The sequence below is a fragment of the Ictidomys tridecemlineatus genome, chromosome 1 (genome assembly GCF_052094955.1).
Source record: "Ictidomys tridecemlineatus isolate mIctTri1 chromosome 1, mIctTri1.hap1, whole genome shotgun sequence".
In the NCBI taxonomy this organism is placed as follows: domain Eukaryota; kingdom Metazoa; phylum Chordata; class Mammalia; order Rodentia; family Sciuridae; genus Ictidomys; species Ictidomys tridecemlineatus.
In genome coordinates, this window is record NC_135477.1 from 60,593,911 (window position 1) to 60,611,018 (window position 17,108).

General features: G+C 38.2%; 1 protein-coding gene across 1 annotated transcript in view; it reads left to right on the forward strand.

Annotated features, from left to right (window-relative positions):
• Nucleotides 1-17,108, forward strand: part of Ccdc6 (coiled-coil domain containing 6) — a 112,741-nt gene that overhangs the window by 49,300 nt on the left and 46,333 nt on the right. Inside the window, exons 2-3 of the mRNA XM_005334318.4 lie at nucleotides 1,299-1,448; nucleotides 16,862-16,990. Of these exons, the coding sequence (XP_005334375.1) occupies nucleotides 1,299-1,448; nucleotides 16,862-16,990 (279 nt within the window). The remainder of the gene's footprint in view (nucleotides 1-1,298; nucleotides 1,449-16,861; nucleotides 16,991-17,108) is intronic.

Sequence of the window (17,108 nt, forward strand, 5' to 3'; positions counted from 1 at the left end):
ACATTTTTAATCCTAGCAATTCAGGAGGCCGAGACAGGAGAATCATAGTTTGAGGTCATTCTTAGCAATTTAGCAAGATTGTCTCAAAAAAGGGAAGAAAAAAGAAGAAAAAGGTAGTACCCTCGAGTCCATTCCCCAGTATCTCTTCCCATACATAAAAGAATAATTAACTTTTATTAGTCTGTTTAGTCTATTAAAGCATTTGTGAGGATTGACAGAAGAATATTGTCATTGAATTAAGCCTGACTCCCTTTTCTGTTTTTCAGGTGTTTTAATTCAGTAATACCTGTATTTTCCATCACCCCAATAATTCCCAGTAGGGAAATAGTTAAAAAAAAATCCTTTCATCTGCCCTTACCTCTTACAGATTCTCACTACTTTGTTAACAGCTTTGGTTTATTGTCTTCTAGTAATTATATCCATGAACACGTTAGTGTGTCCATGTGTATCTATTGCTTTATAAAAAATATGTTTTAGAAAATTTTTTAGTTATAGATGGACACAATACCCTTATTTTGTTTGTTATTTTTACTGAGGATGGAACTCAGTGCCTCACATGTGCAAGGCAAGCACTCTGCCGCTGAGCCACAACCTCAGCCCTCTATGGTTTTTTTTTAATGGTATGCCCACATGCTTTCAGTATTGTCTTAAAGAGAGGTGATATTCTTTTAAGTGATTTGGACTTCTCTGCTCCAGTTTTAAAATATGTAGACAACTTTTTTTTTTTTTTTTTTTTTTTTTAATTACAAGCCTATGAGAAGTAGTGACTTGGAGAGTTAGTAGGAATGCATTCACATACTGGACCTTTCTGCTCCATGAGAAGGAACTTTCTGTGTTCCGGTTATTGATTTGTGAATGCTTCATAAAAACTGTAGTACATGTGTGCCTATAATCCCAGTCACTGGGGAGACTGAGGGAGGATGGTCACAAGTTTGAGGCCAGCTTCAGCAATTTAGTGAGACCCTGTCTTAGCAGCTCACTACCCCCGTACCCCCATTCAATCCCCAATACCAAAAAATGAACATAAAAGTATCCCAAAACTGCAGTACAGTTTTTGCTAATTTGATATATCACTTTAAGAAGAAGGGCCATGCATAGTACAGAGAGTCCCTTTGGGGTAATAGTAATATTTGCTGTTTTGTGCTTGCTGGGGTGTGTTGGTCATAGTTAAAAATAGAACTCTAATTAAAATAGGCACCCTCTCTGGAAATAAGAACTATATTACAATTAGTAAATTTCCTGTTTCCTTAACATGTGTTTTTGTTTTGTTCTCTTTTACTTTTTTTTTTGTAAAACAGCAAGCCAGGGCTGAGCAGGAAGAAGAATTCATCAGTAATACTTTATTCAAGAAAATTCAGGCTTTGCAGAAGGAGAAAGAAACCCTTGCTGTAAATTACGAGAAGGAAGAAGAGTTCCTCACTAATGAGCTCTCCAGAAAATTGATGCAGGTAAATTATCTTTTCTATCCTCTCATCTTCCCTGCCTATTTTCCTCTGTAGGACCAAAAAAAAAAAATGACTTTGATAGAGCACTTTGCTTGAAACATTTGCTGATGAGGTTACAGCTGAAGTTCTTTGGAGATTAAAAATACCAGTTTAAGGATGGCAGCAGTGTGATACTTGAAACTGTGGTTCTGTAGCCCATCTGTAATTGAAAGTAAGATATTTTATACCCTGGATATTTCAAAACATGGTTGATAAGTATGAGGCCTCAACCCAGGCGATGTTATATGTAGCATTTTGAAAATATAAGATTAACACCAAATATGAGATTTCTTTCTCCTTTTACAGGGAATCTATAATGAGTATATAATTTTGATATTTGTAAGTGGGTCTCTTGAACTAAAATATGAGGACATAAATTGAAATGTCTTTAAAGGAAAAAAAGGTATCCATGATAGTTAAAACTACAGTCAAGCATTCAGATGGGTGAGTAATGTATTACTAAACAGATACCAGACAAGTATTAAAACTTACCAGCAATCATTAATAATATAAAGAAGACACCATATAAAGCAAAGGAGAGTTTGATTCGTCTAGTTGAGGATGTATTTCTCTCTCCATATTAAAAAGAATCACTTTCAAAGCTTACTAACAAAGTACAAGTAAAAATTTTTTAGAAGAAATAGTTTATGGATTACTCAGTATGAAGTTAAGAATACATACGATATTAGGATTTCATTACTTTGCACTGTATGTCCAAAATAAGTGAGCAGATATAACAGCAGGGACATTATTACTAATTTTACGTATCTTTGAAAGAAACACCCCTGTATTCTCTATTTACCAGATTACTAACAAGTTCATCAGTTAGGCTGAAGTATGTATTTTAGTAAGGTTGTAATAAGAAGATATTTGAGGCTTTAAAAAAATATTCTAATTTCTTATCTCCTCACAAAGAAGATCCTTACAGGATATTAGAAGGTTTGTTATATAGAAACTTTAGTATGAAGACTGTACAAGCAACTTTTGTTTTTCTTTTTTTCATTTTTATTCCTGATTACTGAATAAAGATACTGTTGCAGTCTTGTACAAAATTTGATTTAGATGGTAGCTCTTGAAATTGTAGGATAGAGGTACCTAGCCATTATCATTTAGCAGAGCTTCATGGCAGAAGTTTTGCACTGAAACTTTTTATTTATTCATTTGCACTGTGATTTAGAGAGAGAGAGAGAGAAAAAAAAAAAGGAGGGAGAAGGTTAATTTGACTTTCGATGTATCTCACCTTGGTATCTTAGGTGGCTTATTCTGCATGGTGCTTCTAGAAGGATAGGGATGCAATTATGGTTTGTTTTTCCCGAGTTTAGGTGCCCTATTTTTTGATACTGTAAGAAAAGTTTTTGTCCCCAAACTTAACATTATATTTAGTATTTGGGGGGTGTTTGATCAAAGTGCCATAGAAAAACAACAAAAACTTAGATGATGTTCCTTTGCTCTCTAAAGATTCCTCTCCACTGTGAGTGGCTGTCAGTTTATAACTGACCTCTCATTCATTTATAACCCCCCTGCTTTCCAAGGACATTGGTGTCCCTTTAAATAAGAGTAAAAAAGAATGAAAACCTAAGAGCCATGTAACACAGAAGAGGAAGTTCGTTTTAATAATCAACTGCCATAAGAAGGTTTGGACTTAAATTTAAGCTCTGAACATCCTACAAGTGATGCTATAGCCTGAAGAATTGTAGTGATTATTTTTCCATAATTCTTGCATTTTAAAAGTTTATAACTATGAGTAGCTGTAGGAGAAAAAAATTGATATATTAAAAAATTGATAGATTAAACCCTAGATGCACTTCCCCCAATATTTCCTTTCCAAAGAGATGGAATAGTCTATAAGCTGAAAACACAATAAACTGTTTTTGTCAAAAATAGTATAAGGTCTAGTTCTAGGCCTTGCGTGGCCAGGTCTTACGTTCGCCCTCAGTCAAAACATTCATATGGTTGGGCAACTGTCACCAGATGGATCTATCTCCAGGACATTTTCAGACTGAAACACTCTATCCTCTAAACAGTAATGCCATATTTCTTTTTCTGGGATATTAGGCTTTTGGAAGGAGATGGATACCCAGAGGCTTCAAGTTGAGGCCCATTGCAGGGTTTTAAATGATGTCCATTCTGTGGCCCTGATACATAATCTATCACTTTAGATGCCAGGTATCACAACATTTTGTAATAAACGAAGAACCATTGCCTTCTGTTGTTGGCCGGTGGGGAAGGGCTTCCTGGCTTTTGGCAGCCATTCCCAGGCTCCCAGTACATATTTACTTAATGGTTTCAACCAGTCCTTTGTTGAATATTCGGAATTTCTGCCACCCAGCATGGAAGTACTTCTCTCCATCTGGAAGATTTTTAGAGTAATTGATACCAATAGACTTTTCCAACTGTGTAATTACTTAAATATGATTTTCTAGAATGGTTGCTTCTGGATAGGACTTTACAACGAAATGCCTGCTTAGAGAAACCATACTGCAAGTGTCACCAATAGACAAGTGGGTGAATTGACCTGTGCACCATGAAAGTGTTTAGCATTTTTCACTAGAGGCCACTGAGGGGCTATTTATAGAACAGTTTGAGGTTGTCCGCAAGCTCTGGCTGTTTTCTCTGACAGTAATTGGTTGTTGCTTTTATGTGCATTTCAAAGGGACTCTTTCATCCTGAGAACAAAAATGAGAATATTGCTGTAGAATGTCTCCCTTCCTATCTGCTGTTGCCCAACTGGTATACCTTTAAAGACGGAATCAAGAGTAGATGAGAGGAAATCCCTGCTCTTTAGAAGATCCAGTTGTTTGGGTGGTAGCTTCACCACCCTCAGGCATGCTAATCCTTACTGAAACAAACTACATACACCAAGGAGAGCTACATACATACACCAAGGAGAGCATGCAGCTTCGCTCCTTTGATTTTGTGACTGTCCATTATGTCTCCATTTTGTGAAAACTCTTTTGTCTGGAAAATCTGCTCATTTCTGAGCCCAGATCATGGGATTGACTACTTGATTGGTGAGAATTTGGTCTAAAAATTCTAGCATTTTTGGCAGGTCTTGCAAAAACTTGCCTCTGAGCGGAATGCTGCCCTGGAATGCATTGAAGAAAAGTTGTAGTTTAGTCATTATTTGTAATTAAAATTGATAAGAAATATTTTACCGAGCAAAACTCACAATTTGACATGTAACATGTTAGTAGAAATATCTAAAAGGTGATTCTCTAATACATTAGCAGTTATTATTATGAGACAGGGTCTTGCTAAGTGGTGGAGGCTGGCCTCAAGTTTGCAATCCTCCTGCCTCAGCCTCCCAACACGTAGGGATTACAAGCATGAACCACCATGCCCAGATCTAAGGTGGTTATTATGATTGTACGATGGGTTTAGTGGTTAGGAAATAACTTTTTTTTTTTTTTTTAAGGGAACTTAAAAATTGTGTTGCCTGGTTATTACATTTTGAAACAATATCTGGGTCTGTGACTCTGAGAATTCGGAGTCCTCCTCTAATAATGCTGCTCTCATAATTCTTGTCTCTTTGTCATGGGGAGCAGTGCACTGAAACCCCTGAAGAATAAGACTTATTCATGGGTGATAGATGGCCCACATTAATAAGAACTAGTATAATCAGAGCCTTAATTCTCTGGCTTGTCTTTATGTGTTTCACTCCACTGGCCTCTCTTAGAGGAAAAAACAAAAAAGCCAACCTGGTTTTTCTGGCTAACTGTTAACTAGCAATCACCAGTATTCCCTGGAAGACCTGTTATTGCTGAGACTGATAATGGCATTAGCTGTTTTAAATTTTCCCACTTGCTTTTATGTTGGCCTGATTGTATCAGGCTCACTTCCTGTTCTTTGGGGAGCCTAACCTCAGGCTCAGAGTTGTTGTTTACAGTTTTCTCAGCAAATATGACTGCCAAAAGTTAACAGATATATATATATTTATTAATGTGAGAACAACACTGAGATAAGAAGAGTGCTGGGTATCAACGTAATCCAACTTTGAAATTTCAGACCTTCGATCTGTCTCCCACTCCCAATTTTCTACCTTAAGAATAACAAATAGATTTAAAAAAAAAAAAAGTGGTGTTCTTTTGATTTGCATTTTAAATTGAATCTGGTCCCAAGAAAATCATACCATTATAACTATAATAGAAATAATTATGACCAAGTCCTTATAGAGGGATACATTTTTTATCAATGATTAGAAATACTTAAGAAGAAATGTTTTCTGGGCCTCCTGTAAAGTGTCATGGCTTGTTTATTTTTGATTGGGTTCCTGAGGTTAGAAGGCCTCCTAGAATTAAAGCAGTTGAAATGTTCCTGGCATCTATGGAAAGAGGATGTAGAGAAGAAAGTCGTGGGCCAAACTGCTGTTGAAACTGCCACTGCCAAAAGATTGAGAGCTGAGCAGTTTGGGAGGATATGCAGCAGCATTTTTCTTCCATCTCTTTTTATGGAGGAATAAAACTGGAAGAATTTCAGCAAGTCCCAGTTCTGCCTATTCACCTAGACAGAAGCCTTACCACTGCTTTTGCTTTCTCTCTCTCCTCCCTGGAGAAGTCATTTCTTCTTTCAGTTCAATCTAATGGATTCATTTTTCCCTCTAGAGCTCACACTCTCCTAACCCCAGAAGGGTTGTGTGTGGGTAGCAGGATGTGTCTGCAGGTGTCAGAAGTGAGCCTCAACTCCCCAGTTCCCTGCTTTTCAAACATCTACCCCAGAGTCGGAGGCTGCTTCCTGTCCCCCAGTTCACTAAAACAGTAATGAATTTGTTTGTGCAGGCAGCAAAATCACATGTCAGGGTGATAAATAATGTATGAAACTAATTCCTTAATTCCAAAGACATCGAGGCTAAGACTGCCATTGTATCCATTCAGATGGAAACTTGGGTCTCCCTATGGGAGAAGAGAATGGACCTTGAAATATGTTCTTCATTAAAATGGCTAGACCTGAGGCCCTCTTGGCCTGTAGTTTTTTTCAGGGCTATTAAAACTGATCAGAGAAAGTTGCTATCTCATAATAAAATTCAAAACAGTTGGGGCACAAGTTTTTCTTGTTTCATTCCCAATTATCTCAGTCTCCACTTTATCTGATCTTTGTTTCTTTCCATGGAACAAGGGGTTCACATATTGCAGTCACCATCTATCTGCAAGGAACCACCAGGTTGTTTTTGGCATTTTAATTGCAACTGCTAGTGCTCAAAGTATAAAACTAGAATTTTCCTGTTAGTAGCATGTTCCAAAGCTCTCAATAAAACTTAATTTGCGTTATGATCAGAAAACACAGTAAACTTAAAATAGTTCTTTGGTTGTAAGAAATTGCTAAGTTGCTTAATTATTATTATTATTATTGGATATAGGTATTGAACTGAGTGGTGCTTAACTGCTGAGCCACATCTTGCTAAGATGTTTAGGACCTCACTAAATTGCAGAGGCTGATTTTGAATTTGGAGTCTTCCTGCTTCAGCCTCACTAGTTGCTAGGATTATAGGCATGTGCCACTGCTCCCAGCCTGTCTTTTAAAGTGTGCATTTTGTGTGTGTATGCATACACACCCTTGCTAGTATTATTGCTAGAATTTATGTGCTCATACAGATTAAAAAAGAAAATATATATATATGCAGTAATAATAAAGACTCAGAGGTATTCTGTGCTGATTTCTTTGACATAAAATGTGAGAAAAAAGCAGGTAGAAGGGAAAAACAAAGGTAGAAGGAAAATAAAAACAATTAGGTAAAGCTGGGGCAAAGGGTTGCTTTATTTTTCAGAAGTAGGAGGCTTTGCTATTTCTGTGGGAAAGGTGAATCTCATCTTTTGAATATTTGGCCCCACTGCAGATGAACTTTAGCCATCACTAGAAACACTTCAAATATTTTTAAAACTTTGTATTTATACATGGCGCAATATTTTGTGTTTCTTCTCCAAAGTAATTAATAATCAGCCCAGTCAGTTAATTACCTTATAATAATAATTTTGTATCATTAATTTATGTCTTGTAACTGCCTTCACCTTCTTTTCCCCTTTATTCATAAGCTAGGTAAGCCCCTAGGTGAGAAGACCTTTCTTTTTCCAGAATACTCAAACTTTGCTCTTTGGGTGCTTTGAGTAGATGGGAAGCCAGGTGTTATCTGGAAGCTGGCTATAGAGGGCCTGTCTCTAGCCTTCAGTGTTGAGATACTGACAAGGAACCAAAATAAAAGCAGTTTTCTGAAAGGAAGTAGCTATGTTTTCTTCTCACCAAAGTGATATGTGGCTTTTAATTCAGACCAACCTCAGTGATGATAAGTAAAAGCAAAACAGGATACTTATAATTTTCATTGAAAGTATCAGAGAACTAACAATAACAAGATGGTGAAGAGCTATTGTCGTGAGATCTAGAGGAGACTCTGGCCTCGAGGCTGCTAACCCAGGGCATTTGCAGTTCACTCAGAAACAGCTGAGAGGTGTTTGTGATGATTACATGGAACTGGGGCTATAGAAGTCAAAGATTGTAGCAGCCAAAGTTGGGGTCACCCTCCCACTTGAAGCTTGAGTCATGAAGAGTTGCATCCTCAGTGAAAGAGTGAACTATTTTCCATGAACTGTGTGAATCAGAGACATAAAACTTCAATTCTGGATTAAGGCAGACAGAGACTTAAAGTGCCTGGCTGAGGAAAACAGAATATTCTGGAACAAAATAATACCATCCTAGGTTATAAGTTTGTTCTATAGATACATTTTGAAACATAGTATCCAGCTCACATCAAAGAGATGAAGCTCAAGATTCCATGAACAAATGAACGTAAATAACAGAAGAGAAATGAACTTCACAGATACTTCAGATATCAGAATTATCAGGCCACAACTACAAAGCAACTATGCTTACTACAATTAAAGAAATAAAAGCCACGCTTATAGTCTCTGGCAGAAATCCAGAAAAAATATCGCTTGTATTGCGGACACTGAAAAAGTAAGTGAAAACTTAAGAATAATGATGTCACAATCCATTTGAAATTTAGGTGATATGGACAAATTTTTGAAAAAAGCATACCTTTATATAGCTACCGGGGAAGAAGAAAGTAGAAGAAATGGAATCACTGATTACAAGCTAGCGTTTGTAGAAAATGAATTCCAGACTCAAATGGCTTCATTGAGAGTTGTACCAGAAGTTCAAGGATAAAATAATTCCAATTTTGCATGCACTCTAAAGGAAAAAAAAGAAAAAGACTAACATATATCCTTAATGCTCAAATTTAACAAGTATAGTTCAAGAAAGGCAAATTATAGTTTGATGTCAATCATGAGAAAAAAAATCCTAAATAAAAGTAAAATGAAGCCAGCGTTATATTAAAAAGGATGTATCGTGAATGTGTTGGAGGTATACTAAGAGGACACAGTTAGTTTAACAGGGGAAAATTTGTAAATGTAATTACCCATGTTCACAGAATTATAAGAAAAAAAAAATCTGTCGATAAATGGAGGAAAAGAATTAGATAAAAAAATTAATAATTCCTGATAAAATCCTGTAGGAAGAATAGAAGAAAATTTAACTCTGATAGAGCCTACAAAAGCCTTCCCAAACATCATGTTTAATTATGCATTAATAATTTTCCCTTTGAAATGAAGAATGAACAGGATGCTTGCTACATTTATTGTTGTAGATAGCCAGCCAGTATAGAAAGGTAAGAAAAAAGATTAGAGTATTGAAAGGAGGAACTATGATTACTACTTATATTAATTGTGTAAGTGGAAAGTCTCAATCTACAGGTAAGTAATTAGAATTGAGGATTTTTTCCCCACATGAGAAAAATATATTTCTATGTACCGGCAAATGTTAAATGTGAAAATAAAAAGATACTATTGAGTGCCACAGGGAAATATAGAACATGGTAAAGAACGTGAGGGTAGTTGAAATTTTAAATTGTTTACTCATAGAGGTAATACAGGAACAGTTCTTGGAGAAAAGGAAACTGGCCATGTGGGTTTTATTTATAGCCAGAGGGAATAAGAAAGTACTTCAGGTGAGCTGGTACCTGCCATGTAGGAAGAGCAGCAGAGAAGCTAGTGTGGTTAGAGTGGGGTCCTGGGGAGAGAGGAATATGAAATGTGATTGGGAGGGAAATGGGCCTGGGGATTGGGTAGCTAGTACTCAGGATACATACACCTTGGGAGCCACTGTCAGGACTTGGCTTTTTTTTTGCCATGGAAGCCACCACAGGGTATTGAACAGTGAAATAATCTTATGTGACTCTTCACATGATTGCTGTGCTTACTGTGTCATGAGAAGATTATGGAATTGGGGCCAAGGTGGGAGCAAGGAGACCCATTGGATGTCTACTCTGTATTATGGGATGAGACATGGAGAGGACTCTTGCAGGATGGTAGCGGTGAAAATGGTAACCCTGACCTTCTGGGTGTGTTTGGAGGGAAGAGCCCATAGGCTTGTGGATAGTGTGGGAAAGTGGGAATAGTGGGATAGTGTAGATGGTGTGGGAAAAATAGAGGGGATCAAGAAAGACTTGGAGGTTTGGGCATCAATGATGGGAAGAGTAAGGAGTTACCACATTTAAGCTTAGGAAAGACAGCAAATAGAGTAGGTTAGAGTGGAAAAGTCAGAAGTTCAGTTAAGATGTTTGGACTTAAAATGGAGAAAACAAATAAGCAGTTGGACAGAAGCTCTGGTTATCAGCAGAGAAGTCTAGTCTAGAGATAGAAATTTGGAAGTGTTGCCTCTTACTAATTTCCATGGGAATTAATGCTGTCACGGAGGGGAGAGGGTGTGCATAAAGAAGAGGACCAAAGACCTATCATAGGTTATCCCATTAGAAGAATGCAAGGACAAGTCACAGAATGGGAGATGACATTTGCAACATATATAACCAACACATAACTACACACCAGTAAGACAAGCAGACAACCTAGTGGAAAGTGACCAAAGACTCAAACAGACTTCAGTGGATGGCCAAAAGGCCAGTAAACAAATTTCATAACCACATTACTAATCAAGAAAATGAATTGAACTGCAGGAAGATGCTAATGAATTCGCATCCTCTGCCGGTAGAGAAGGGACATTATTGGAACCACTCTCAAATTAAGACAGAAATACTCATTCTTTATGACCCAGCAATTCTGCTCCCGAGTGTGTCTACTGTGTGCAGATGTGCACCAGATGTGAAGATGTTCTTTTTTTACCATTGATCATCATAACCCCAAACTAGAAATGACCCCAAGACCTGTCATCGGTAAAGAGGATGAATTGTGATATGCTCATTCTGTCAGATAATATAAAGCAGTAAAAAATACAAACTAAAGTTCAACAGATCACAAGTTCACTTAGCAGAAGTCAGACAAAAGAAAACAAAACCAAGCAAAAGGAATATCCAGGAATAATTACATAGGGGTAAAAAAGTTTTATGAAACAAAGCTGCAGGGAAGTGAATGGCATAAAAATCAGGATGTTGATACCATTGTGGAGGAGCTGTGGTCAGGAACAGACACGCTGGGCTTCAGAGAAGCTGTCAGTTGTATTGATTTGGAAGACAGTCACTTGAGAGAACTATATAGTACTGCTTGCTATTCTGTATTCAGCAGTCTCTTTAACAAAAGTTCAACCTGATGTAATTTAACTTGTATATCATAATGATCACATTCGTTTGTTATTCTGTCAGCTTCTTGTACTTATCCAGTTGTTTTGCTCATTGTAAGACTTAATCTAGGGCAGACTGTCCACTCATTAGACAGTCCACTTATCATTTAGGTAGTATTTGCATACATATGGCATTTTCTAGATGCTCTGAGTCGAGTCGAGTAAGTCCTGGCTACTGTCCTTTGTAGAGCCTGCAGTCCTATAAGGGTGACCGCGAGTATGCCCAGGCATTCAAGGCAGCAGCACACACTAGGAGTCAAGGCCAAAGTTTAAAGCCACAGACTTCAGTTTGAATCCCGAATTTACCAGCTATATGTAAGACTTCAGGCAGGCCACCTTACCTCTCTAAAGTGTGGTTTTGTTCTGTGCACAACGCAGATAATAATACTGTTGTAGCATTATGGTGATTAAGCACATCCATGTATATGCAATGCTGGAGATGTGATAAGAACCAGAAGAGTGAGCTGCTTTTAGAAGAAAGTGATGAAAAAGACATGAGAAGTGCCAGGAAATAGACATTAAAATGCATACGAACAGTAGTGTGCTTGTCAGGGCTGAAGGAGGGGCGTGCACGTTATGCTGAGGGCATGTGGGAAGGCACTGGGGAAGTCTTTTGAGCCATCCCCCAGTTTCGGTAATCTGGAGGGAGGGAGTCAGGCCCCATAGGCAGATGCACCTTATGAACAGGAGCGTGAGGTGGAACAAGTGTTGCAATTTCTGTAAGAGTGGGCCCATGTGACTAGCAGGTGGTCAGACTTCCAGACCCCTGGACCAGCATGGTCTCTTCATAAGGATTTGGCCACTGTGCTGAGTTTTATTATATTCTTTTAAGAAAAAAGTCTTTGGAAAAAGAAGCAGACTTTGCCTTTAACTGCTGTTGTAACCATTCCCTTGCTTACATCCACACATTCCTTGTTGGCTTGATGCCCGAACGCTGAAGGCATTTATGTTTGCCAACCTTGGACTGTCACTTGGACTGAGCCTGACAACAGGGTTTGTGGAAAGACTTGAATGATCTTGGACTTAATCTGTACTAGTCGGGAGCACTGAAGGGCTTGGGGCAGGGCATTGAAGTGCTAGGACTTGTCTGCTGGGATGATCTAAGTGGATCTTGGGAGATTCGGTAGGAGGTTTTGGTGTAGCCTCATGCAGAGGAATAAAAGGCTTGAACTAGACTGGCTCATCAGCAGAGAAAGAAGAGGAGTGTGTTCCACGGTTGTTATGGAGGCTGACAGTGTGATTTGATAACTGAAGAGACGTGAGGTGTTGAGCAAGAATGACGGCACCAGTAGCAGCTTGGAGGAGGTGGGAATGGAAGTGGGCTCAAGAGACACTTAGCGGTGATTCACCAAATTTGTGGTGGGAGTCAGTTTCTTCTCGGGCTGCTTGCTAGAACAGATGAAAAGTTGGTTCTTAAGAGATGCTTGATGTTCTGAGAGGTATTTTTGAACATTTTTTTCCAAGCTTTTGCTAATAACTTAATAGTTTTTTGACAATCCAATGACTCAATGCAGTTCTCATCCTATGGAAGCTTTTACTTGATCCTCTTCAGGTGGTTCTAGTGTTTAGTATTTGTCAGGAAACCAAGAATGTTGGTCGTGAGACAGAAAGTATTACACTGAAGTATGAGTGTCAGCTAGTTAAAACAGAGGTAGGGGCATCTTGAGTTTATACTCAAGTTGCTTTGAGAAACTCAGTTGTGAGAGTGACAGCCTGAGGCTTGCCTTGCTTAGTAAGGGCAGGATTGATGACAAGCCCAGACCACCAGACTTTCACTTTGCCCAGCTGGGGCCTTGGCTGACTTCCACTGCGTGTTGGATGGGAAGACCAGCTTAACAGCCAACCTGTGTGTGCTCCTGTGGAGACTGGAAGGCGTTTCTCCTAGGTGAGTGATTTTAGTATTTCTACCTGCTGGAGAGAATTTTGCTGAAAATATAGTTATTTGGTACACAGTTCTTGAATCTCTTATATAAGATGCCTGGTTCATTGAAGTGGTTCCAGAAAATCTGCTTGAGATCAAGTTAATGCCACACTTGAATTTTTTTAAGGGTATGGATGTTTGCTTTGGGACTCTTCTCTGTCGTCAGTGGATAAAATAAGAAAATGCTCAAGTTTTAGTCTTTAAAATTTTAAAAGAGTCCTGATATATAGTTGTATCTTTACTTATGACTTCCTTAGTTAGGTGAATATTTTTTCACACTGAACCCCAAGGAACAAACCTTTATTTATTTCTAAAGTCCTGTTTCCATTGAAAATTTTACCCGCCAGGAGAAAATCTGTTATACCACGATTCCAGTTCCACAGGGGTTTTATTTTTTTGTTCATGTTAACAGCATATTGCATTGCCAAGGACCATAAAATTATTCCATACTTTTTGAGAATGACTATATAAAAAATGTATTTATAAAAAGTTCTGATTTTGAAAAAACCTTTTATTCTGCCTGAACATTTAGCTTTAGAAATATATAAATCAGATAAATGAGTTTTATTTCAAATATATCAACATAATTTGTTTGATTACTTCTTACTTGGATTGTTTTTGATGTGGTTCAGAAAATCTGACTTTATTAGAAGATTTAAAATTGCTCATATAGTAGTAGGTTAGGACCTTTGATTAGAAATTTAAAACCAACCCTTTAATTATTTGCCCATATTGAAGATGAGCAATAGAGAAAATGGGAGTCTGTTTCTGATAGCTAGTCTTGGGTTTCCCTGCACCAGATTTCCCTGGAGGGTTTTGTGTTTATATGTCGGGAGGTATAGCCAGCTTTAGAATAGGCAGGTGGATTCAGAGTGTTGGATGAAGTCCTCCTGGGGCCACATGGGGCAGGTTCTTTTCTGAAATGTTTGGGACCAGCAATATTTTGAGTTCTAGATTTTTTCTGATTTTGGAATATTTGTGTATACCTAGTGAGATATCTTGGAGATGGGACCCATATCTAAACATGAAATCCATGGCAGTTTTCATATATACCTGACACCCACATAACCTGAAGTCCGTGTACCTGTGTTTTTACTATGACCCATCACATGAGGTCAGCTGTGACACTTTCCACTTGGCATTATGTTAGCACTCAAATAGTTTCAGATTTTGGAACATTCTGGATCTTTGCATTAAGGATGCGCAGTGTGTATCTGTTTGAAACAGAAATTCCCAAATTTTTCTCACACAAATTATATGAGGCTAACACAGTGGTTATTAGTTCCTCAGAGTCACTGCTCCCATGTCTGCCCCTCCCCTTTTTTTGTCTTATAATTTTGGGGGTTTGAAAGTATTTCTATATTTCTCCTTGTTTTTTTCTTTTATTGATGATTTCGTTGTTGCAAGGAAGAACTGTATTTTCTTTTCCTTGCATTCTCTGTTCAGAAGCTCCATTCCCTGCTTCTAGACTGGTTGTCACCCGGGAGATGGGGACCAAAGCAGACAGCAGAGCTGTTCCTTTCAGCTCTCCTTTGGGGAAGATGAAAACTGAATCTTAAGCAAACAGTTAGGCCTCAGGTTGGCTTGATAGTCTCCAGATGGATTAGTGTAACCTGGGGACCTTTCTTGAGTCCTGGTAATGACAGCTTTGCTATCCAGTTTGCCTTTGGGGATAGCTCTTGAGAGAATGAACCTCCTAAAACTGAGAGCTTTTATGGCCTTTGTCCAGTCTTGAGCCCTAAAGGAAATACATAACTAGATATTGATAGGGTTTGAGCATCTGTGTAAATGAATATTTTCCTGGGGCCAATGAGAGCCTTAACTGTCCTCCCATTAATGTCCTGTGACAAGCGCTGTTTGGTGGGCAAAAGATTTTCCAGTGTTAGATTACATCCTTGATTGTTGAGGCAGAAGCATAATTCTTTAAAAAGAAGAAAAGGAGGAGCTTCTTGCAAATGAAATGGAAGCAATTGAAAACTTTGGATGGAAGAAACACAGCTACTATATTTAAAAACACCTTTTTGCCAATGGTCTTAAGATTCAAGTTCATCATTTCTTTAAAACAAGTACATATCATTTAAGCTTGGTATGCATGAACTCTTTTTGGGCATGGATAATATCTTAACTATGGATTTTATCTCCCACTCTATAGTACCTGCTAAACAAGACATACAGCAAATGTCTGTTGAATAAAAGTCTTTGATGAAGATTTTTTTCCCCCTTATAATCCTTATTTATTCCACTGGGGTCTTTGTGTCTTCTATGTGGGACTCCTCTTGTTCTTCTTGTTTCATTCTTCTTAGGTCTTGTAATGACTGCTCAGCCTTGCAGAACCTGAGTTTTAGCAAACTAGGTAAAAATAGACTTGTCGTTAGAAGTACCTCACATCTGTGTTCCTCTTTACCCCAGGGTCCCTGCAAAAAGTTGACACTTTTTTTTTGAGTTGCATGTCAAAAACAGTTGGAGAGAAAAAAACAGCATCTGTTTAGTCAACATTGTTAGAAGACTAGAAATTTTAAGAGTTCTCTTTTTCCAACTCCCCCCACCCCGCGCATCCGCCTCCCCAACTGAATATGTGCTTTCAGAGCAGTGGAAACGTGTCAAAAGTGGAGAAAGTTAGATGTGGCCATTTTGAGGTTGATCAGGCCCAGAGGAGCTTTCTCCGTTGTCCTTGTACCCTGTGGAAAACAAGCTGTATACAGGTCAACAAGCTGTACACAGAGATACAGCTTCCCCTGGGCAAGCAGGCACCAGGCACTGATGGGTGGCAGTCTGATGACAACCTCTTGGGCCCAGTGATACAGTGGGTGAGCACTGGCTTAGAATTCAGAGCTGGATGTGTGTTCCAGGCTCTGCCACTTGGCAGCTATATTGCCCTAGTCCAGTGACCTATTTTGTCTCATATAAAATGGAGGTGGTCATGCCTGTCTTAATGCATTAAAGAAACTGATGTCTAGTATCTTTGTCTGCCCAAAGAAATAGATTTGTACTTCATTGTTTTTTTTTGTTGTTGTTGTTTTTTAAACTTAATTCTCTCCTTGGTTCTGGAACATAGGGCCAACTCTGGCTATGCATCAACAAAACGCACAGTCAGGAGTGTTAGAAAGCTGGCATGGCAGTGTGTACCTGTAATCCCAGCAGTTTGGGAGGCTGAGGCAGGAGAATTATGAGTTCGGAGTCAGCCTCAGCAAAATCGAGGTGCTAAGCATCTCAGTGAGATCCTGTGTCTAAATAAAATATAAAATAGGGCTGTGGATGATGCTCAGTGGTCAAGTGCCCCTGATTAAAATCCCCGTTACCAAAAAAAAAAAAGAATGTTAGAAATAATGTGTTGTTATTAATGAGAACCCCAGGCAGTCCTGTCTTTTATTTCCTTTTGGTTTTGAAATTTGGAAAATTTTATAAAAAGTATTCTAATCACACCATGGCCTTATCTTTTAATTGCATAAATAAGAGGTTTTCCCCCCTGTGGTTTTAGAAAGGTTGTGGGAGGTGTGATGTATGATTTCATTAGGCAAAGAAAATTAATAGTGCTGATTTTTGCCCAACTGTGCTCACTTGTACATGGAAATAGTACAAAAATTCTGAATAATTTATGCAGTATATTTTGTGATTGTGATATCTCTTTTCTCTCTACAGACATGATGCAAATCTGAGTAAAATGCATTTCATTTAATAAAAACTGACATTGTGGAATTTCTGTTTTTGAAATTCGATTTTTTTTTTTTTTAAGGTGATGGTATAATGAAGACTTTTAGTGTGATCAACTTTTGGAACCAGTGTTTGCTTGACTTTTGAGTTTCTTGATTCCCATGTCTGTGTTCTTTTTACTTTACAGTTGCAGCATGAGAAAGCTGAACTGGAACAGCATCTGGAACAGGAGCAGGAATTTCAGGTCAACAAACTGATGAAGAAAATTAAAAAGCTGGAGAATGATACCATTTCTAAGCAGCTTACATTAGAGCAGGTAAGCATGTGTAGCTGTCCCTGGACACTGCTTTCTCATGATTAGCTGATTCTTTTCAGCTTTAAGATGCCCTGCAGAGTATGAATGAAAAAATATTATTTCAGCTTGTTCTTTCTAC